The sequence below is a fragment of the Coregonus lavaretus genome, assembly GCF_964263955.1.
Source record: "Coregonus lavaretus genome assembly, chromosome: 28".
NCBI classification, from domain to species: Eukaryota; Metazoa; Chordata; class Actinopteri; order Salmoniformes; family Salmonidae; genus Coregonus; species Coregonus lavaretus.
Window position 1 is genome coordinate 3898078 of NC_140015.1, and position 20245 is coordinate 3918322.

The following is a 20245-nucleotide window of genomic DNA, read 5'->3' on the forward strand; positions in this document are numbered from 1 at the left end:
TATGTAAATGTGATATTTATTTTTTATAAATTTGCAACGTACTGCCAAATTCTCTAAAAAGACATTGGTAGAGAAATGAATATTACATTCTCTGGCAACAGCTCTGGTGGACATTCCTGCATGTGTGACAAAACTGCACATTTTATTTCAGCTCATGAAACCAACACTTTACAAGCAGTGAATAATTCTCAGCCCAGCCAAGAGCATACTGTAACTAACGAGAGAGAGAGAGAGAGAGAGAGAGAGAGAGAGAGAGAGAGAGAGACTAATCCCTTTGAGACAGACTGAGATTGGATCAGACACACACAGATTCCACACCCATTACTTCCGTACACACACACAGCGGCTACACACACACAATGACAGTACACACACATAGTGGCAGGCTTTCTGGCCACGAAAGCTGTGAAGAATTCTCAGCCCAGCCAAGAGCATACTGTAACTAATTAACGAGAGAAGAGAGAGAGAGAGAGAGAACAAGAGAGAGATATGTGACAGTATAAGGATGTCATGATGGCTAACAATATGGTGTGTATAAACCTGATGTCTGTAGGGTGTCCAACCACTCTATCTAGAGTGGGTGAAAACACGCCTTGGTGATCGTATCGTAGTATCTATCTATCTATCTATCTATCGTATCTATCTATAGTATCTATATATCTACACTATATATATATGTACAAAAGTATGAGGCTGAATGGAAGCAAGTCCCCACAGCAATGTTCCATAGCAGCAAAGGGGGATGTTCAACGAGCAGGTGTCCACATACTTTTGGTCATGTAGCGTATCTATAAACAAAGCTAAAACACTTACTTTGTAATTGCTTCTCTTGTGATGATGATGGTGGTTGTGTTGTTGTTGTTACTGTTGATGTTGACGTTTTGGGTGGGATCGATGATGTTTCTAAAATAAATGTCAGAAAAAATATTGACTTTCACCTAAAATATTATTTTATCAAGATTTTGAATAAAGAAGTTACATCATTGTATGACAAAATATATAGAGATGCTTACTGTAATTTATGGTGTGTAACTTGGTTGTATATATTGTTGTAGTTTTTGTATCTAAAAAGATGTAAAGAAAAAGGTATGTATACTGAACAAAAATATAAACGCAACATGCAACAACTTCATTGAATTGAATGAGTTACAGTTCATATGAGGAAATCAGTCAATTGAAATAAATTCATTAAGCCCTAATCTATAGATTTCACATGACTGGTCGTCATGGTATTTTTGTGCATTCTAATTGCCATTGATAAAATGCAATTGTGTTCGTTATCCGTAGCTTATGCCTGCTCATACCATAACCCCACACGACACCATACACGTGGTCTGTGGTTGTGAGGCCGGTCGGACGTACTGCCAAATTCTCTAAAACGACATTGGAAGCGGCTTATGGTAGAGAAATGAATATTCAATTCTCTGGCAACAGTTCTGGTGGACATTCCTGCAGTCAGCATGTCAATTGCACACTCCCTCAAAGCTTGAGACATCTGTGGCATTGTGTTGTGTGACAAAACTGCACATTTTATTTCAGCTCATGAAACCAACACTTTACATGTTGCATTTATATTTTTGTTCAGTGTAGTTAACATAATTATTCACTAATCATTGATCCCTTTGAAACTGAGACTGAGATTGGATCAGACACACACAGATTCCACACCCGTTACTTCCGTACACACACACAGCGGCTACACACACACAATGACAGTACACACACATAGTGGCAGGCTTTCTGGCCACGAAAGCGGTGAAGAATTCTCAGCCCAGCCAAGAGCATACTGTAACTAATTAACGAGAGAAGAGAGAGAGAGAGAGAACAAGAGAGAGATATGTGACAGTATAAGGATGTCATGATAGCTAACAATACAGTCCTTTGATAATGTGTAGACCCTGGTCATCATGGAAAGGGCACCCTGGACAGACTAACGCTGCCAAATAATGTGCGGCACACACATACTTTTGTGTAATCTATAGGCCTTTTCACACTGCATTGTTCTTAGCCCGGCCTAAGGATTCACCCTTGTATTCCAAAGGCCTGGACTAAAGGACAAACACACATGCGACCAACATTCTATCTCTGCCACGCGACCAGTGTTATAAGAAATAATTTATTAACACATTATTTCCTAATGATTCTTGCCTAGAATTTTATTCCCAACATTACTGGTTTGTATAAACCTGATGTCTGTAGGGTGTCCAACCACTCTATCTAGAGTGGGTGAAAACACGCCTTGGTGATCGTATCGTAGTATCTATCTATCTATCTATTGTATCTATCTATAGTATCTATATATCTACACTATATATATATGTACAAAAGTATGAGGCTGAATGGAAGCAAGTCCCCACAGCAATGTTCCATAGCAGCAAAGGGGGATGTTCAACGAGCAGGTGTCCACATACTTTTGGTCATGTAGCATATCTATAAACAAAGCTAAAACACTTACTTTGTAATTGCTTCTCTTGTGATGATGATGGTGGTTGTGTTGTTGTTGTTACTGTTGATGTTGACGTTTTGGGTGGGATCGATGATGTTTCTAAAATAAATGTCAGAAAAAATATTGACTTTCACCTAAAATATTATTTTATCAAGATTTTGAATAAAGAAGTTACATCATTGTATGACAAAATTTATAGAGATGCTTACTGTAATTTATGGTGTGTAACTTGGTTGTATATATTGTTGTAGTTTTTGTATCTAAAAAGATGTAAAGAAAAAGGTATGTATACTGAACAAAAATATAAACGCAACATGCAACAACTTCATTGAATTTAATGAGTTACAGTTCATATGAGGAAATCAGTCAATTGAAATAAATTCATTAGGCCCTAATCTATAGATTTCACATGACTGGTCGTCATGGTATTTTTGTGCATTCTAATTGCCATTGATAAAATGCAATTGTGTTCGTTATCCGTAGCTTATGCCTGCCCATACCATAACCCCACACGACACCATACACGTGGTCTGCGGTTGTGAGGCCGGTCGGACGTACTGCCAAATTCTCTAAAACGACATTGGAAGCGGCTTATGGTAGAGAAATGAATATTCCAACACTTTACATGTTGCATTTATATTTTTGTTCAGTGTAGTTAACATAATTATTCACTAATCATTGATCCCTTTGAGACTGAGACTGAGATTGGATCAGACACACACAGATTCCACACCCATTGCTTCCGTACACACACACAGCGGCTACACACACACAATGACAGTACACACACATAGTGGCGGCTTTCTGGCCACGAAAGTGGTGAAGAATTCTCAGCCCACCCAAGAGCATACTGTAACTAACTAACGAGAGAGAGAGTGTGAGAGAGAGAGAGAGAGAGAGAGATATGTGACAGTATAAGGATGTAATGATGACTAACAATACAGTCCTTTGATAATGTGTAGCCCCTGGTCATCATGGAAAGGGCACCCTGGACAGACTAACGCTAAGGATTCACATTGGTATTCCAAAGGTCTGGACTAAAGGACAAACACACATGCGACCAACATTCTATCTCTGCCGCGCGACCAATGTTATAAGAAATAATTTATTAACACATTATTTCCTAATGATTCTATCTATTGTATCTATCTATAGTATATATATATATATATCTACACTATATATACGTACAAAAGTATGAGGCTGAATGGAAGCAAGTCCCCACAGCAATGTTCCATAGCAGCAAAGGGGGATGTTCAACGAGCAGGTGTCCACATACTTTTGGTCATGTAGCGTATCTATAAACAAAGCTAAAACACTTACTTTGTAATCGCTTCTCTTGTGAATCTAGAGAAAAAGGAAAGAGATAATATAATGTCATGTCATGACGCGCCACATTATTCATTTGGATTCAACATCTGAGAAGAGGTAAGAGGAGGTTTTAACTTGGCTGGCACAATATCAGACATTTTTCTCACTAACTGAGCTCTTATGATCATTAAAGGATTAAGGAAACATCAACCCATGTTACCGCTGTTTGATATTGTTGACGATGTTAATGATGATGATGGTGGTTGTGTTGTTGTTGTTACTGTTGATGTTGACGTTTTGGGTGGGATCGATGATGTTTCTAAAATAAATGTCAGAAAAAATATTGACTTTCACCTAAAATATTATTTTATCAAGATTTTGAATAAAGAAGTTACATCATTGTATGACAAAATTTATAGAGATGCTTACTGTAATTTATGGTGTGTAACTTGGTTGTATATATTGTTGTAGTTTTTGTATCTAAAAAGATGTAAAGAAAAAGGTATGTATACTGAACAAAAATATAAACGCAACATGCAACAACTTCATTGAATTTAATGAGTTACAGTTCATATGAGCAAATCAGTCAATTGAAATAAATTCATTAGGCCCTAATCTATAGATTTCACATGACTGGTCGTCATGGTATTTTTGTGCATTCTAATTGCCATTGATAAAATGCAATTGTGTTCGTTGTCCGTAGCTTATGCCTGCCCATACCATAACCCCACACGACACCATACACGTGGTCTGCGGTTGTGAGGCCGGTCGGACGTACTGCCAAATTCTCTAAAACGACATTGGAAGCGGTTTATGGTAGAGAAATGAATATTCAATTCTCTGGCAACAGCTCTGGTGGACATTCCTGCAGTCAGCATGTCAATTGCACGCTCCCTCAAAACTTGAGACATCTGTGGCATTGTGTTGTGTGACAAAACTGCACATTTTATTTCAGCTCATGAAACCAACACTTTACATGTTGCATTTATATTTTTGTTCAGTGTAGTTAACAGAATTATTCACTAATCATTGATCCCTTTGAGACTGAGACTGAGATTGGATCAGACACACACAGATTCCACACCCATTGCTTCCGTACACACACACAGCGGCTACACACACACAATGACAGTACACACACATAGTGGCGGCTTTCTGGCCACGAAAGTGGTGAAGAATTCTCAGCCCACCCAAGAGCATACTGTAACTAACTAACGAGAGAGAGAGAGAGAGAGAGAGAGAGAGAGAGAGAGAGAGAGAGAGAGAGAGAGAGAGAGAGAGAGAGAGAGAGAGAGAGAGAGAGAGAGAGAGAGAACAAGAGAGAGATATGTGACAGTATAAGGATGTCATGATGGCTAACAATACAGTCCTTTGATAATGTGTAGCCCCTGGTCATCATGGAAAGGGCACCCTGGACAGACTAACGCTGCCAAATAATGTGGGAAAAACAACATTGTTTGCCTCAGTTGTAGTGCGGCACACACACACTTTTATGTAATCTATAGGCCTTTTCACACTGCATTGTTCTTAGCCCGGCTGTCAGGGTTGAGTGTAGAGGTAACGTGGAATCACACGCAGGACACACAGAGATTCGAAACAGATGTCTTTAGTGAAGTCCGAAAATACAAGCCAAACACGGCAACAGGCCACAGGCGAAACATACGCACACTGGTAAGAACCAAAGTAAATGCGCACAACGTGCAGGACTCTCTCAAACAAAACGAAATACAGAGAGCACAGAACAGCGAACCAACTACTACACGTGACATCGAACAATTACACACAACACCTGACCAAACACAAGAGAACTAAATAGGACGCATAATGAACACTTAACAATGAACAGGTGTAACAATCAGACAAAACTAATCAAACATAGAAACATAGAACGGTGGCAGCTAGTACTCCGGAGATGACGACCGCCGAAGCCTGCCCGAACAAGGAGAAGGAGCAGCCTCGGCCGAAACCGTGACACCGGCCTAAGGATTCACACTTGTATTCCAAAGGCCTGGACTAAAGGACAAACACACATGCGACCAACATTCTATCCATGCCACGCGACCAATGTTATAAGAAATAATTTATTAACACATTATTTCCTAATGATTCTTGCCTAGCATTTTATTCCCAACATTAATTGTTTGTATAAATCTGCTGTCTGTAGGGTGTCCAACCACTTTGCCTAGAGTGGGTGAAAACGCGCCTTGGTGATGAAATTTCAATTCCTAATATTATAAAATATATTTTACAAAGACAAATATGATTCTACAGGTTCTGAATCGTTCAATGGGGTCTTTCTCTAACATATCATTAAAATGATATCCCAAAAGTTGGATTTCGTAACCTAATACATCCGATAATAAGCATTGAGCTCTGTTGACACAGTGGTACCGCTTTCTCGCAACAACTTTTGAGGAAGTTGTTTTGGCGGGTCGCAAAGAGTAAAATTAACATGAGCTGACACCGTTTACACTTCACAGAGCTTCTTTTTGTAAGGAAACTTCAAAAAATAATAGGGATTTCCCATTAATACGAAAAGCATATACTAAAAGATGAAAATACTACATGTAATTTACAGTACCAGTCAAAAGTTTGGACACACCTACTCATTCAAGGGTTTTTCTTTATTTTTACTATTTTCTACATTGTAGAATAATAGTGAAGACATCAAAACTATGAAATAACACATACGAAATCATGTAGTAACCAAAAAAGTGTTAAACAAATAAAAATGTATTTATATTTGAGATTCTTCAAATAGCCACCCTTTGCCTTGATGACAGCTTTGCACACTCTTGGTATTCTCTCAACCAGCTTCATGAGGTAGTCACCTGGAATGCATTTCAATTAACAGGTGTGCCTTCTTAAAAGTTAATTTGTGGAATTTCTTTCCTTCTTAATGCGTTTGAGCCAATCAGTTGTGTTGTGACAAGGTAGGGGGGGTATACAGAAGATAGCCCTATTTGGTAAAAGACCAAGTCCATATTATGGCAAGAACAGCTCAAATAAGCAAAAATAAATGACAGTCCATCATTACTTTAAGACATGAAGTTCATTAGAATTACCAGCCTCAGAAATTGCACACTCTGAAGCATTTATTTGGGCTGCAATTTCTGAGGCTGGTAATTCTAATGAACTTCATGTCTTAAAGTAATGATGGACTGTCATTTCTTTTTGCTTATTTGAGATCTTGCCATCCCAACATCAACTATTCAGAGGGGACTGTGTGAATCAGGCCTTCATAGTCGAATTGCTGCAAAGAAACCACTACTAAAGGACACCAATAATAAGAAGAGACCTGCTTGGGCCAAGAAACACGAGCAATGGACATTAGACCGGTGGAAATCTGTCCTATGTTCTGGAGTCCAAATTGGAGATTTTTGGTTCCATCCGCTGTGTTTTTGTGAGATGCGGTGTGGGTGAACGGATGATCTCTGCATGTGTATTTCCCACCGTAAAGCATGGAGGAGGAGGTGTGATGTTGTGGGGGTGCTTTGCTGGTGACAGTGTCTGTAATTTATTTAGAATTCAAGGGACACTTAACCATCCCATCTGGTTTGGGCTTAGTGGGACTATCATTTGTTTTTCAACAGGACAATGACCCAACACACCTCCAGGCTGTGTAAGGGCTATTTTACCAAGAAGGAGAGTAATGGAGTGCTGCATCAGATGACCTGGCCTCCACAATCCCCCGACCTCAACCCAATTGAGATGGTTAGGGATGAAGAATCTCAAATATAAAATATATTTTGATTTGTTGAACACTTTTTTGGTTACTACATGATTCCATCTGTTATTTCATAATTTTGATGTCTTCGCTATTATTCTACAATTACATTTACATAGTAAAAATAATGAAAAACCCTTGAATGAGTAGGTGTGTCCAAACTCTTGACTGGTAGTGTATACCTTACCTCGATATTGTTTTATGTCCTCCGGATTTGAGAAGAAAGGTGACGAGTTTAACAGTGAGCATGTCAGTTTGCCTTAATTCTCAAAGAGCGGGGCCTCCCGAGTGGCGCAGTGGTCTAAGGCACTGCATCACTGTGCCACTAGAGATCCTGGTTCAAGTCCAGGCTCTGTCGCAGCCATGGGAGACCCATGGAGCGGCGCACAATTGGCCCAGCGCCGTCCAGGGTAGGGGAGGATTTGGCCGGCAGGGATGTTCATGTCCCATCGTGCACTAGCAACTCCTGTGGCAGGCCAGGCGCAGTGCACGCTGACTCAGTCACCAGGTGTTTCCTCCGGCACATTGGTGCGGCTGGCTTCTGGGTTAAGCGGGCACTGTGTCAAGAAGCAGTGTGGCTCAGCTCGGTTGTGTTTCGGAGGCCACATGACTCTTGACCTTCACCTCTCCCGTGTCCGTACGGGAGTCGCAGCGATGGGACAAGACTGTAACTACCAATTGGATACCACGATGCTATTTTCCTGATTTTTTACCACTCCATTGAATTATTTTGACCATCCTACAAGGGTAAAAACTCCAATAACTTTTGAACGGATTATGATATAGACATGTTTGGACCATTGGTTTTCTTAGAGGAGTATCTACACAATTAACATTTGTCAAAAGATGCATTTTTGATTGGACACCCTACTGTCTGCCTGTCCGACGTCGGTGTCACGTCTACTCTCGCTCCTCCCCTCCGGCGTTCGACGTCGCCGGTTTACTAACCACCGGTCCTGGTAACCATCATTACGCGCACCTGGCATTAATCATTACGCACACCGGCGCTTCATCATGAGGCACACCTGGACTCCATTACCTCACTCATTACCTCCCCTTTATCTGGCACTCCCTTAGGTTCTTTCCCCAGGCAGTATTGTTTCTGTGTTTCATTTTAAGACGCTATTCCTATGTTTTATCGTTCCATGTTTTTTTGTTATATTAAATGTACCACCTACTGTCTACATTACACTCGGAAACAACGTTTCACTTTTGAAATACAAAAGTCGTTGACCGATGTCGGTTCAATTATTTGAATTCCATTCCATTTCATTCAGGTATTTTTCTGTGAGCTCGATGCTCAGTTTCTGTAGAGATAAATCAGATCAAGCCCGAGCTGTGCGATGTAGTATGGAGTTGTAGTTTCCAACAGGCCAATATTCTACATAGTTTAACATAGAAAACGTGGTCATTAACTACAAACAGATGGAGAGAAGAGAACGTGTGAGAGGGATAGAAAGCAGTAGCTTTGCGAGGTATCTCTTCCTCAAAATACATGCAATCATAAAAATCTTATTTACTTTAAAGAACTTTTTAAAATTGTGATTTTATCAGACAGCATAGGCAGCAGCTCTATAGAGATGAGATGATGACTTGGAATGAAATAATAAAGTCATCAAATAAATAAATAAATGATGGTTAATAAGTGATAAGGAATAATGGGGTAGTCACTACCAAACAACTGCTTGCTAAGGTTAGGGTAAGATTTAGAATCAGGGTTAAGGTTAGAGTTAGGGCTAGGGCTAGCAGGTAAGTGTTACGTTTAGGTTTAGGATAAGGGTTAGGATTAGTAGATAGTTAGTTTAAATGTTATTGATCATCTGTAGAGCATCCTTAGATGGACAATCCAAATAAAGTGTTACCACACACACTTACCAAGTGTAGTTGCTTTTTGGCATCTCACTGCATCAACTAGAGAGAAAAAGAGAATGAATAACAATGGGTTAAAACTACTAGTTATTGTTAATAAGCATATTTCACACACACACACACACACACACACGCACACACACACAAATGCTTACCAAAAACAGCATCACATGCTGTAAAAACAACACAGAGCATATAGTAAGGGAGATGAGTTGGCAATATACAACATACATTCAAGATGTACTTTATGTATTAAAATTATTTTGTGCACTAGAGGTCATGGAAGCAAAGGCATTTTAAACATACCTTTATCTTGTAATGAATTGTGATTGAACGCATCTTTAACCAGACACGTGAAGCCTTTCAAACTGATCAACTCCACCTCACCTAGACTGTATGTGACATTAGAGACACACTTAGGTTCCTGTTATAGGGTAGGAGGAAGAAGAGGAGAGGCTCAGTACTGGAGGAACACACACACACACACAGTAGAACCAATGCACATGCATGTGCACACACACACACAGACATAGACCTACCTTCCCATCCAGACATCCCAGTAAGTAACACACTGCAGAATTGTAATTGTTGTAATCTTCGCATTTGAAGTCCTTCTTACAGTTCTCCCCATAGAACCTGCTAAGGGCTTTTTGAACTCTTTCAACCGTTTCCTGTAATAAACGTGGAATTGACAGAAATTAAGTTGCTAATCCTTTAGGGCCAAATCATAGCTTGAAATAAACTTGCATAAAATGGACCTTTTCATAACATTTTGCATGTATGTCAATGGATTCAAGTTCAATTTACAGAAGTTAGGAGTCAGGCTTTACAGATAGAATGTACAGAAATGGAATGGAACCCATACCTCACTTTTGTTCACTTTGAACAAATAGTCCTTTGGCAGACTTTCCACCTTTAAGGTAGAAAGGCAACCATTTACTTAAAGGTTCAACATCATATCAGGTATGAAAATGCACCAAAAAGTGAGAAACATTGTGATGAGTAACTAGTGACTATAATTTACCATTTCTGTCAAATATTCGTTATACATGCAGTCAGGCTCTTCACACAGACAGGCTCTCCACAGGCACACCTGCTGAGGAGGGAGAGGAGAGAGAGAGCGTAGAGGATGGAAGGAGAGAATCAGTCGAGGAGAGGAAAGGAAAGGAGAGAATCAGTCGAGTCTACTATTTATCTGTTATAAACCTGAATAGTGCAATGTGCATGGTTAAATAATAATTACATAATAATGAATACCTAATTTATGTTGTTACTGAAACAATTATATGTGATTACACTACAACCACATCACATAGAATTCAAACTTTGTTTCATTCATATTTAGCTAAACAACATGCACATAAGTAGAAGGACCTGTATGTGTATAAGGGTTGAGGTCAAACCTTTTCAAGTCAATTCAGAGTATCAAAGAGTCATGGCCCACTGTTTTATATGATAACATTTGAGCGAAACCCAGATGTGTACTGATATCTCCAGCTACAGGTTTGACTGTCAGTGCTCTGACAACTGTCAGTGAGAGATGAGGCAACATAGATTCTAGAACTCACAAACAGACAGGCTCTGATGATCCATGCCAAGCCACTTGTCATGTTGCCTTGATAACCATCAGGATTTCCCGTGGGCAGAAAGAGAGAGAGAGAAAGTGAGAAATAAATATTATTCCTTCAACTTTAAGATGAGAGAAATATTCTTCCTTCCTCAACTTTAAGATAAGGGAAAATACCACGCTGACAATTCTCCCTGCAAAACTTCCTCAACGTTTAGTTAGAGGGGAAAGTACTGGTTTATCCTGACAGAAACATTAATGACAGACAATTTTTTGTGACTGCCTGACTGTGTGTCATCAGTGTGATTGTCTATACTGTTAGGCACATTTCATATGTTGCATTGGTCATTATCACATACTGTAGATATTTCTTGATATTTCAGGAAGTAGGATAGGCCTACTAGTGGCATAACAGTAGGCATGGATTTATCTCACTTTTAATGCGTAACCAAGCAGTTCATATCCTACCAACTGAACATAATGTGTATTCATGCATGACAAAGTTGTTTTGAAGACCAAACTCAGGATCATATAGTGTACATCACTGTCACAAGGCACTTGGTTATTCCTTGTCAAATCAATTGAATTATGTTATGACCTGTTTTACTCAAGAGAGGGGAAAGTAATGTATATGAAGTTAAACTAAGAGATCCATTGGTTGGTAAATATAATATTTTACACTTAGTCCTCACTCAAGGGAACAGCTTTGGTGACAGTTGCAACACACATGCTCTACCCAAGTGTATAGCCTACACACCTCTCAACCATTGTGATACCTTGCCATAAGCATTTATTGACTGAGTGTGGACTGGACTAAGGCCAGGATTCTATCCCATTATGCTTTTCAGCTAAGCACCTTTCAAAGGCAATGTTCTCGAGTTCATGGAACAACAAAGATAAAGGGTCAAGGGGTCAGAGAGAAGAAAGGCCCTGAAAAAGGTCACCAAGGTAAATCAAGGGTCAAAGGTCATTAAATGGGCCTGTGTCACCTAGGGGGTTGAATCAACATGGAAACCTCATTGGATTTGCAAAAAGTCATCACCGTAAGGGCATTTCCTATTTTTTTCACCCAACTTTTAACCTAAATCCAATGACTTGGTGAAATTTGTTGTTGATTTCACATTGAATTCCCAATAGTTGACAACTCAACCAAATGTGAATCCAAACTAGACGTTGAACTGACGTCTGTGCCCAGTGATTACCTTGATTATGCCAAACAGCTGCTGGTACACTTTGTTGAGTGTCTATGGTGATACATTTACAGTGTACAATGTACAGTTGAAGTCGGACGTTTACATACACTTAGGTTGGAGTCATTAAAACTTGTTTTTCAACCACTCCACAAATTTCTTGTTAAACGATAGTTTTGGCAAGTCGGTTAGGACATATTCTTTGTGCATGACACAAGTAATTTTTCCAACAATTGTTTACAGACAGATTATTTCACTGTATCACAATTCCAGTGGGTCAGAAGTTTACATACACTAAGTTGATTGTGCCTTTAAACAGCTTGGAAAATTCCAGAAAATGATGTCATGTCTTTAGAAGCTTCTGATAGGCTAATTGAAATCATTTGAGTCAATTGGAGGTATACCTGTGGATGTATTTCAAGGCCTACCTTCAAACTCAGTGCCTCTTTGCTTGACATCATGGGAAAATCAAAATAAATCAGCCAAGACCTCAGAAAAATATTGTAGACCTCCACAAGTCTGGTTCATCCTTGGGAGCAATTTCCAAATGCCTGAAGGTACCACATTCATCTGTACAACCAATAGTACGCAAATATCACTATTTCTAAAACAAGCCATAGAAAGTTGGTTGCAATTTCAATTTAATCCTCCAGAAACGACAGAACAAATAATGCAACAAATATTGTGGTTAAACTGAAATATACTAATTGACAAAAAAAATGTTTAAAAAAGGTATAATCTTCGTAAATGATATCATCGGTAGGACTGGTGGAGTTATGTCGCACATGCAGCTAACAAAAACATATGGAAATGTCTGCTCTACCCAAAATGAAAACCAAATAATTGCAGCCTTACCGCAAAAATGGAAGAGGAAAGTGGAAGGGGGAGAAAGTACGGAACTTGTCTGTCGGCCTTGCATTAAAGAACATAATTGGTTAAAGAAAACTGTGATAAATAAAAAAGTATACCAGTTTCATTTAAGGACCAAAGGATTGACAGCCGTCCCATATAGATTGCAAAATAGTTGGGAAGAGATTTTTGACGTACCAATCCCACGGCATAGTGTTTATGAACTGATACGCAAAACGACGCCGGATTCAAAACTTAGAATCTTTCAATTGAAATTATTATATAAAATTCTTGCTACCAATAGAACGTTATTTATATGGGGAATACAATCTTCCCAGCTCTGCAGATTTTGCTGCGAAGAGACAGAATCATTAGATCATTTGTTTTGGTACTGTCCATTTGTAGCTTGTTTTTGGACACAGGTCCAGGAATGACTAAAGGATTGCAATATTTACCTGGAGCTAACCTTGCAGATAGCATTACTGGGTGATCTGAAAAGTCATAGTCAATCGATCAATAATATAATAATACTTTTAGCAAAAATGTTTATTTTCAATTTACAATCTGTAGAAACAATGAGAATAGAAAGGTTCAGAACTTTTGTAAAACATCACAGTACAGTTGAAAAATATATGGCAAATAGAAATCCTATATGGATGGTGTTAAGAGATAGATGGGTGGTGTTGAATGGAGTTGAAGGATGGGACTAATAACAACTAACAACAACTAATAAGAAGATACGGTTTGCAACTACACATGTGGACAAAGATCATACTTTTTGGAGAAATGTCCTCTGGTCTGATGAAACAAAAATAGAACTGTTTGGCCATAATGACCATCGTTATGTTTGGAGGAAAAAGGGGGTAGCTTGCAAGCCGAAGAACACCATCCCAACCGTGAAGCACAGTGGTGGCAGCATCATGCTGTGGGGGTGCTTTGCTGCAGGAGGGACTTGTGCACGTCACAAAATAGATGGCATCATGAGGAAGGAAAATTATGTGGATATATTGAAGCAACACCTCAAGACATCAGTCAGGAAGTTAAAGCTTGGTCGCAAATGGGTCTTCCAAATGGACAATGACCCCAAGCATACTTCCAAAGTTGTGGCAAAATGGCTTAAGGACAACAAAGTCAAGGTATTGAAGTGGCCATCACAAAGCCCTGACCTCAATCCTATAGAAAATGTGTGGGCAGAACTGAAAAAGCGTGTGCGAGCAAGGAGGCCTACTAACCTGACTCAGTTACACCAGCTCTGTCAGGAGGAATGGGCCAAAATTCACCCAACTTATTGTGGGAAGCTTGTGGAAGGCTATCCGAAACATTTGACCCAAGTTAAACAATTTAAAGGCAACGCTACCAAATACTAATTGAGTGTATGTAAACTTCTGACCCACTGGGAACGTGATTAAATAAATAAAAGCTGAAATAAATAATTCTCTCTACTATTATTCTGACATTTCACATTCTTAAAATAAAGTGGTGTTCCTAACTGACCTAAGACATGGAATTTTTACAAGGATTAAATGTCAGGAATTGTGAAAAACTGAGTTCAAATGTATTTGACTAAACTTCCGACTTCAACTGTATGAATGTTATCTGATGTTAGCAAGTTATTTATTTCCTGAACCTTATTTCTAAGGCTACATATATTAATATGGGCTATTTTCTGCCCTTTCCTGGGTAGTTTATCAGAGATAGACATAATATGGAAAAAAGTAAACAAACCATGAGAAAAATATATACATTCAAAGATGGAAGAGCAGCTTATGGAGAATGATTTTCGAAAAAGTTTCCTTGGTATGAGTTAAATGACATTATATTGCCATCTACTGGATGAAACAATCCTGTACATTTGTAATGCATTGTAATGCACAGATATCTCAGATCACAAAGCTGGGGTTGAAAGGCATCCCAGACCAGGTGAAGGGAGCAATGCACCAGTAAATAATTACCATATTTGTTTCACTTTTAAATTAGATCATGGTGTATTGCTTGTAAAGTACATATTTTGTGTTCTATAAAGAACCCTGACAAACGGCCTCATGTCAACGATGAATATGAAAGGAAACAAAGGGAAGAGGGCCGTTGAGGACTCCAACCTTTGCAGCGTCATTATAGGTACAGTGGAGTCCAAATTATGACATTTTACATGACATTTGAATACCTTCTCTAGCTAATATTTGTTTTCCCCCTTTACAGCAGGTGTGAGTCTTGGCGAATTAAAGGCTACAGAGGCAGAAATACTACAGGCGACGTCAACCTTCCTGAAATATGCACCTGACCGCAAGGGGGGCAGTGGGAGGTCCAATGAGTAAGGGGATGAAAGTTCTTAAGAAGTTAAAAGCATCAAAGCCTGTTCCAACAGTGCCTTTTTTTGTTTATTGTACCGGTATATCGAATTTGTGTTTCCAGAAGCCTTTTATTTGCTTATTAATACTTTTTTGGCTTGTACATCTATTTTGTGATGCAATACATTTACATTTCAACTGTTCTTGACTTTAATATAAAAAAAATTGCATAACAGTTTTTACATGGACAAAGGTTTACCAGTGGAAGCTGCTGAGGGGAGGACGGCTCACAATAACGGCTGGAACGGAGTGAAGGGAATGGCATCAAACTATGTGTTTGATGTATTTGATACTATTCTACCCATTCCGCTCCAGCCATTACCACGAGCCCGTCCTCCCCAATTAAGGTGCCACCAACCTCCTGTGAGGTTTACACAAGTTACTGCTCTAATTGTGTTACACAGAATGACAACAGACAACAGTAGTATAGACCCTAAGTCTGGAAGATACAATTCTACTCATGGTGCAAAATGTATTGTACATATCAGGGTGCTTTTCAAAAGTGTGCAACATCAGAAAGGCCCTGGCTGATACAGTTTGTTTTCCTATTCTTAGCTGATGCTCTTCTCCTTATTTAATGTAAAGAAGCCTACATCACAAAATGGCAACTACTTGTAAACATCTAATCAACACACTTCACGGATTGGTGATAATCCCTGTTGAATTCATGGTGGGTTTTGGTCAATGCACAATAGAGCGGTGAGGACACAGATCGAACAATGAGACAGATATTTCACAGGATGTATAAATGTGATGCATCCGCTTGGCATTTCCACTCACTAAATATGTTAGGGCGAGGAAGCCGTGGCTGGCAAAGGGAGAAGATGAAAGGAGATCCATTTTGGCCGACATTCTGCAAATGTCCTCATCGATGAATCATTTGATCTCAATACAGTTTTCTGTTTCCAAAACTAGAATATGTTATGAACAGATTGGACTACATTTTGTACACTTTACCCTTTGCCAAAGTTTTAAAAAATTGCGTTGTTTAGAAGGAGTGCAAAGGCGAATTGAGTTATTGCACACGCACACTTCAGAGTAGGCATCCGTAACGGAAATATGCAGATACGTGCTAGAACGGGCCAATAGGATCTCGCTAGTTCGTGCTTGGCTCTGCCCAGCTCCTTGCTTGTTTTGCCCACTATGACTCACTTGTTCCCATTGGAAACGACAGGCTGTGGTCTATCTTGGTTTAGTTATAAAAAATATTTGGTGAGGAGAGGCTCTGTGGACCCTTACTGTCCAGAAGTAATATAGCCATTCATTGTAGTCATTGCGCTCTGTAGAGTTATGTAGCACTGATTAATTGGAACACACAATTGGTTTGGTGAGCTCTTTAAGCCTTGAACTTCATAGACAAGTGCATCCAATCATGAGAAAAGGTATTTAAGGTGGCCAATTGCTAGTTGTTGTTCTCTTTGACTCTCCTCTGAAGAGTGGCAACATGGGGGCCTCAAAACAACTCTCAAATGACCTGAAAACAAAGATTGTTCAACATTATGGTTTAGGGGAAGGCTACAAAAAGCTATCGCTGAGATGTAAGCTGTCAGTGTCCACTGTGAGGAACATAGTGAGGAAATGGAAGACCACAGGCACAGTTCTTATTAAGGCCAGAAGTGGCAGGCCAAGTAAAATATCGGAGAGGCAAAGGCGAAGGATGGTGAGAACGGTCAAAAACAGCCCACAGACCACCTCCAAAGACCTACAACATAATCTTGCTGCAGATGGTGTCACTGTGCATCGTTCAACAATTCAGCACACTTTGCACAAGGAGAAGCTGTACGGGAGAGTGATGCGGAAGAAGCCTTTTCTGCACACACGCCACAAACAGAGTCGCTTGAGGTATGCAAATGCTTTTTTTGGACAAGCCAGCTTCATTTTGGAATAAGGTGCTGTGGACTGATGAAACAAAAATTGAGTTATTTGGTCATAACAAGGGGCGTTATGCATGGCGGCAAAAGAACACAGCGTTCCAAGAAAAACACTTGCTACCCACAGTAAAATTTGGTGGGGGTTCCATCATGCTGTGGGGCTGTGTGGCCAGTGCCAGTACTGGGAATCTTGTTAAAGTTGAGGGTCGCATGGATTCCACTCAATATCAGCAGATTCTTGGGAATAATGTTGAAGAATCAGTCACAAAGTTGAAGTTACGCCGGGGCTGGATATTTCAACAAGACAACGACCCAAAACACTGCTCAAAATCTACCCGGCCATTTATGCAGAGGAACAAGTACAATGTTCTGGAATGGCCATCCCAGTCCCCAGACCTGAATATCATTGAGAATCTGTGGGATGATTTGAAGCGGGCTGTCCATGCTCGGCAACCATCAAACCTAACTGAAGTGGAGATGTTTTGTAAGGAGGAATGGTCCAAAATACCTTCATCCAGAATCCAGACACTCATTAGAGGCTATAGGAAGCGTCTAGAGGCTGTTATTTTAGCCAAAGGAGGCTCTACTAAATATTGATGTGATTTGTCTGTTGGGGTACCCAAATTTATGCACCTGTCTAATTTAGTTTTGATGCATATTGCACATTTTCTGTTAATCCAATAAACCTCATTTCACTACTAAAATATTACTGTGTCCATCAGTTATTTGATAGATCAAAATGAAATTGCTCATCCAAACACCCAATTATTTATAAATGGAAATCATGGAAATTGTCAGGGGTGCCCAAACTTTTTCATACGACTGTATATCAAACGCACCCAGCGTCAAAACAAAACTATCACAAGGGAATTATTCCACCTTAGAAATAACAAATGGAAGAGAAGCTCAACCGAGCTACTCACTCTCACAATGAAACAATCACTCACAAAGACAAGGGGAACAGAGGGAACACTTATACACATACTAATTAGGGGAATGAGCACCAGGTGTGTGTGATTGACAAGACAAGACATGACAAGTGGAGTGATGAGAATGGGATCGGCAGTAGTTAGTAAGCCGGTGATGACGAACGCCGAAACCTGTCCGAACAAGGAGGGTAGGCAGCCTCGGCGGAAGTCATGACAGTACCCCCCTTGACGCCCGGCTCCAGCAGTGCGCCGACCCCGGCCTCGGGGACGGCCAGGAGGATGCGGAGCAGGGCGAGTCGGATGGCAACGGTGGAAATCCCTCAACAGGGAGGGATCGAGAATGTCCCTTCTTGGGACCCAGCACCGTTCCTCTGGACCGTACCCCTCACACTCCATGAGATACTGAAGGGCCCCCACCCGACGCCTCGAATCCAGTATGGAACGGACCGAGTACGCTGGGGCCCCCTCGATGTCCAGAGGAGGTGGAGGAACCTCCCGCACCTCAGACTCCTGGAGCGGACCAGCTACTACCGGCCTGAGGAGAGACACATGAAACGAGGGGTTAATACGGTAATCAGGGGGGAGTAACAACCTGTATGTAACCTCGTTTATCCTCCTCAGGACTTTAAACGGCCCCACAAACCGCAGGCTCAGCTTCCGGCAGGGCAGGCGGAGGGGTAGATTCCGGGTCGAGAGCCAGACCTGATCCCCCGGTATGAAAACCAGGGCCTCCCTGCGGTGGCGGTCAGCGTTCGCCTTCTGACGACGCACAGCGCGCTGGAGGCGAACGTGGGCAGCGTCCCAAGTCTCCTCCGCGAGCCGAAACCAGTCATCCACCGCAGGAGCCTCGGTCTGGCTCTGGTGCCACGGTGCCAGGACCGGTTGGTAACCCAAAACACATTGGAGGGGTGTTAGGTTAGTGGAGGAGTGTCTGAGAGAGTTCTGAGCGTATTCTGCTCATGGCAGGAACACCGACCACTCCCCCGGCCGGTCCTGACAGTAGGTCCGCAGGAACCTACCCACATCTTGATTCACCCTTTCCACCTGCCCATTACTCTCGGGGTGAAATCCAGAGGTCAGGCTGACCGAGACCCCCAGACGTTCCATGAACGCCTTCCAGACTCTAGACGTGAACTGGGGACCTCGGTCGGACACGATATCCTCTGGTACCCCGTAGTGCTGGAAGGCGTGAGTAAACAGAGCCTCCGCAGTTTGTAGGGCCGTGGGGAGACCGGGCAGAGGAGGAGTCGGCAGGACTTTTAAAAGTGATCCACAACGACCAGGATAGTGGTGTTACCTTGGGAGAGGGGAAGATCAGTAAGAAAATCAATACTAAAGGTGAGACCATGGTCGTTGTGGAACTGGTAAAGGTTGTAGCTGCCTAGGTGCCTTACTCTGGGCGCACACTGAGCAGGAGGAAACATACACCTTCACGTCCTTAGCCAAGGTAGGCCACCAGTACTTCTCGGTCAGGCAGCGCATTGTACGACCGATACCTGGATGACCAGAGGAGGGTGACATGTGTGCCCAGTAGATCAGATGATCACGGATAAGCGCAGGCACGTACTGCAGCCCAGCTGGACACTGCGGTGGAGATGGATCTGTGCGTAATGCCTGCGCTATATCCGCGTCCATCACCCATACTACCGGCGCCACAATGCATGAGGCCGGGAGTATGGGGGTGTTTTCTCTGGGCCTCTCCTCTGTGTCATACAGCCGAGACAGTGCGTCTGCCTTCACGTTCTTCGTACCCGGAATGTAAGAGAGTGTGAAATCAAACCGGGTGAAGAAGAGGGCCCACCTGGCCTGGCGAGGATTCAGCCTCCTTGCTGCTCGAATGTACTCCAAGTTACGGTGGTCTGTCCAGACAAGGAAAGGGTGTTTCGAGCCAATGCCTCCACACCGTCAATGCTCGGACAACAGCCAGCAGCCCTCGATCACCAACGCCGTAGTTCTGCTCCGCCGAGCTGAGCTTTTCTAAAAGAAAGCACAGGGGCGGAGCTTGGGTGGTGTGCCTGAGCGTTGGGATTAGACAGCGCCTATCCCTACCTCGGACGCATCCACCTCGAGGTGAGCCAGTACCGGGGCTGAGGTGAACAGACCCCGCAATCTACTTGTCACGGTCGTCGTTAATAGAG

The 20245-nt window shown here is 41.4% G+C and overlaps 1 protein-coding gene across 1 annotated transcript in view; it reads right to left on the reverse strand.

The window, feature by feature from the left end:
- Positions 1-20245, reverse strand: part of LOC311104089 (uncharacterized protein) — a 30901-nt gene that overhangs the window by 2357 nt on the left and 8299 nt on the right. Inside the window, exons 2-11 of the mRNA XM_084145752.1 lie at positions 10922-10968; positions 10378-10449; positions 10219-10266; positions 9893-10024; positions 9660-9777; positions 9509-9526; positions 9360-9395; positions 4187-4237; positions 3978-4076; positions 3770-3793 (exon numbers count right to left, since the gene is read on the reverse strand). Coding sequence (XP_084001878.1) covers positions 3770-3793; positions 3978-4076; positions 4187-4237; positions 9360-9395; positions 9509-9526; positions 9660-9777; positions 9893-10024; positions 10219-10266; positions 10378-10449; positions 10922-10963 — 640 coding nt within the window. The 5' untranslated portion in view covers positions 10964-10968. The remainder of the gene's footprint in view (positions 1-3769; positions 3794-3977; positions 4077-4186; positions 4238-9359; positions 9396-9508; positions 9527-9659; positions 9778-9892; positions 10025-10218; positions 10267-10377; positions 10450-10921; positions 10969-20245) is intronic.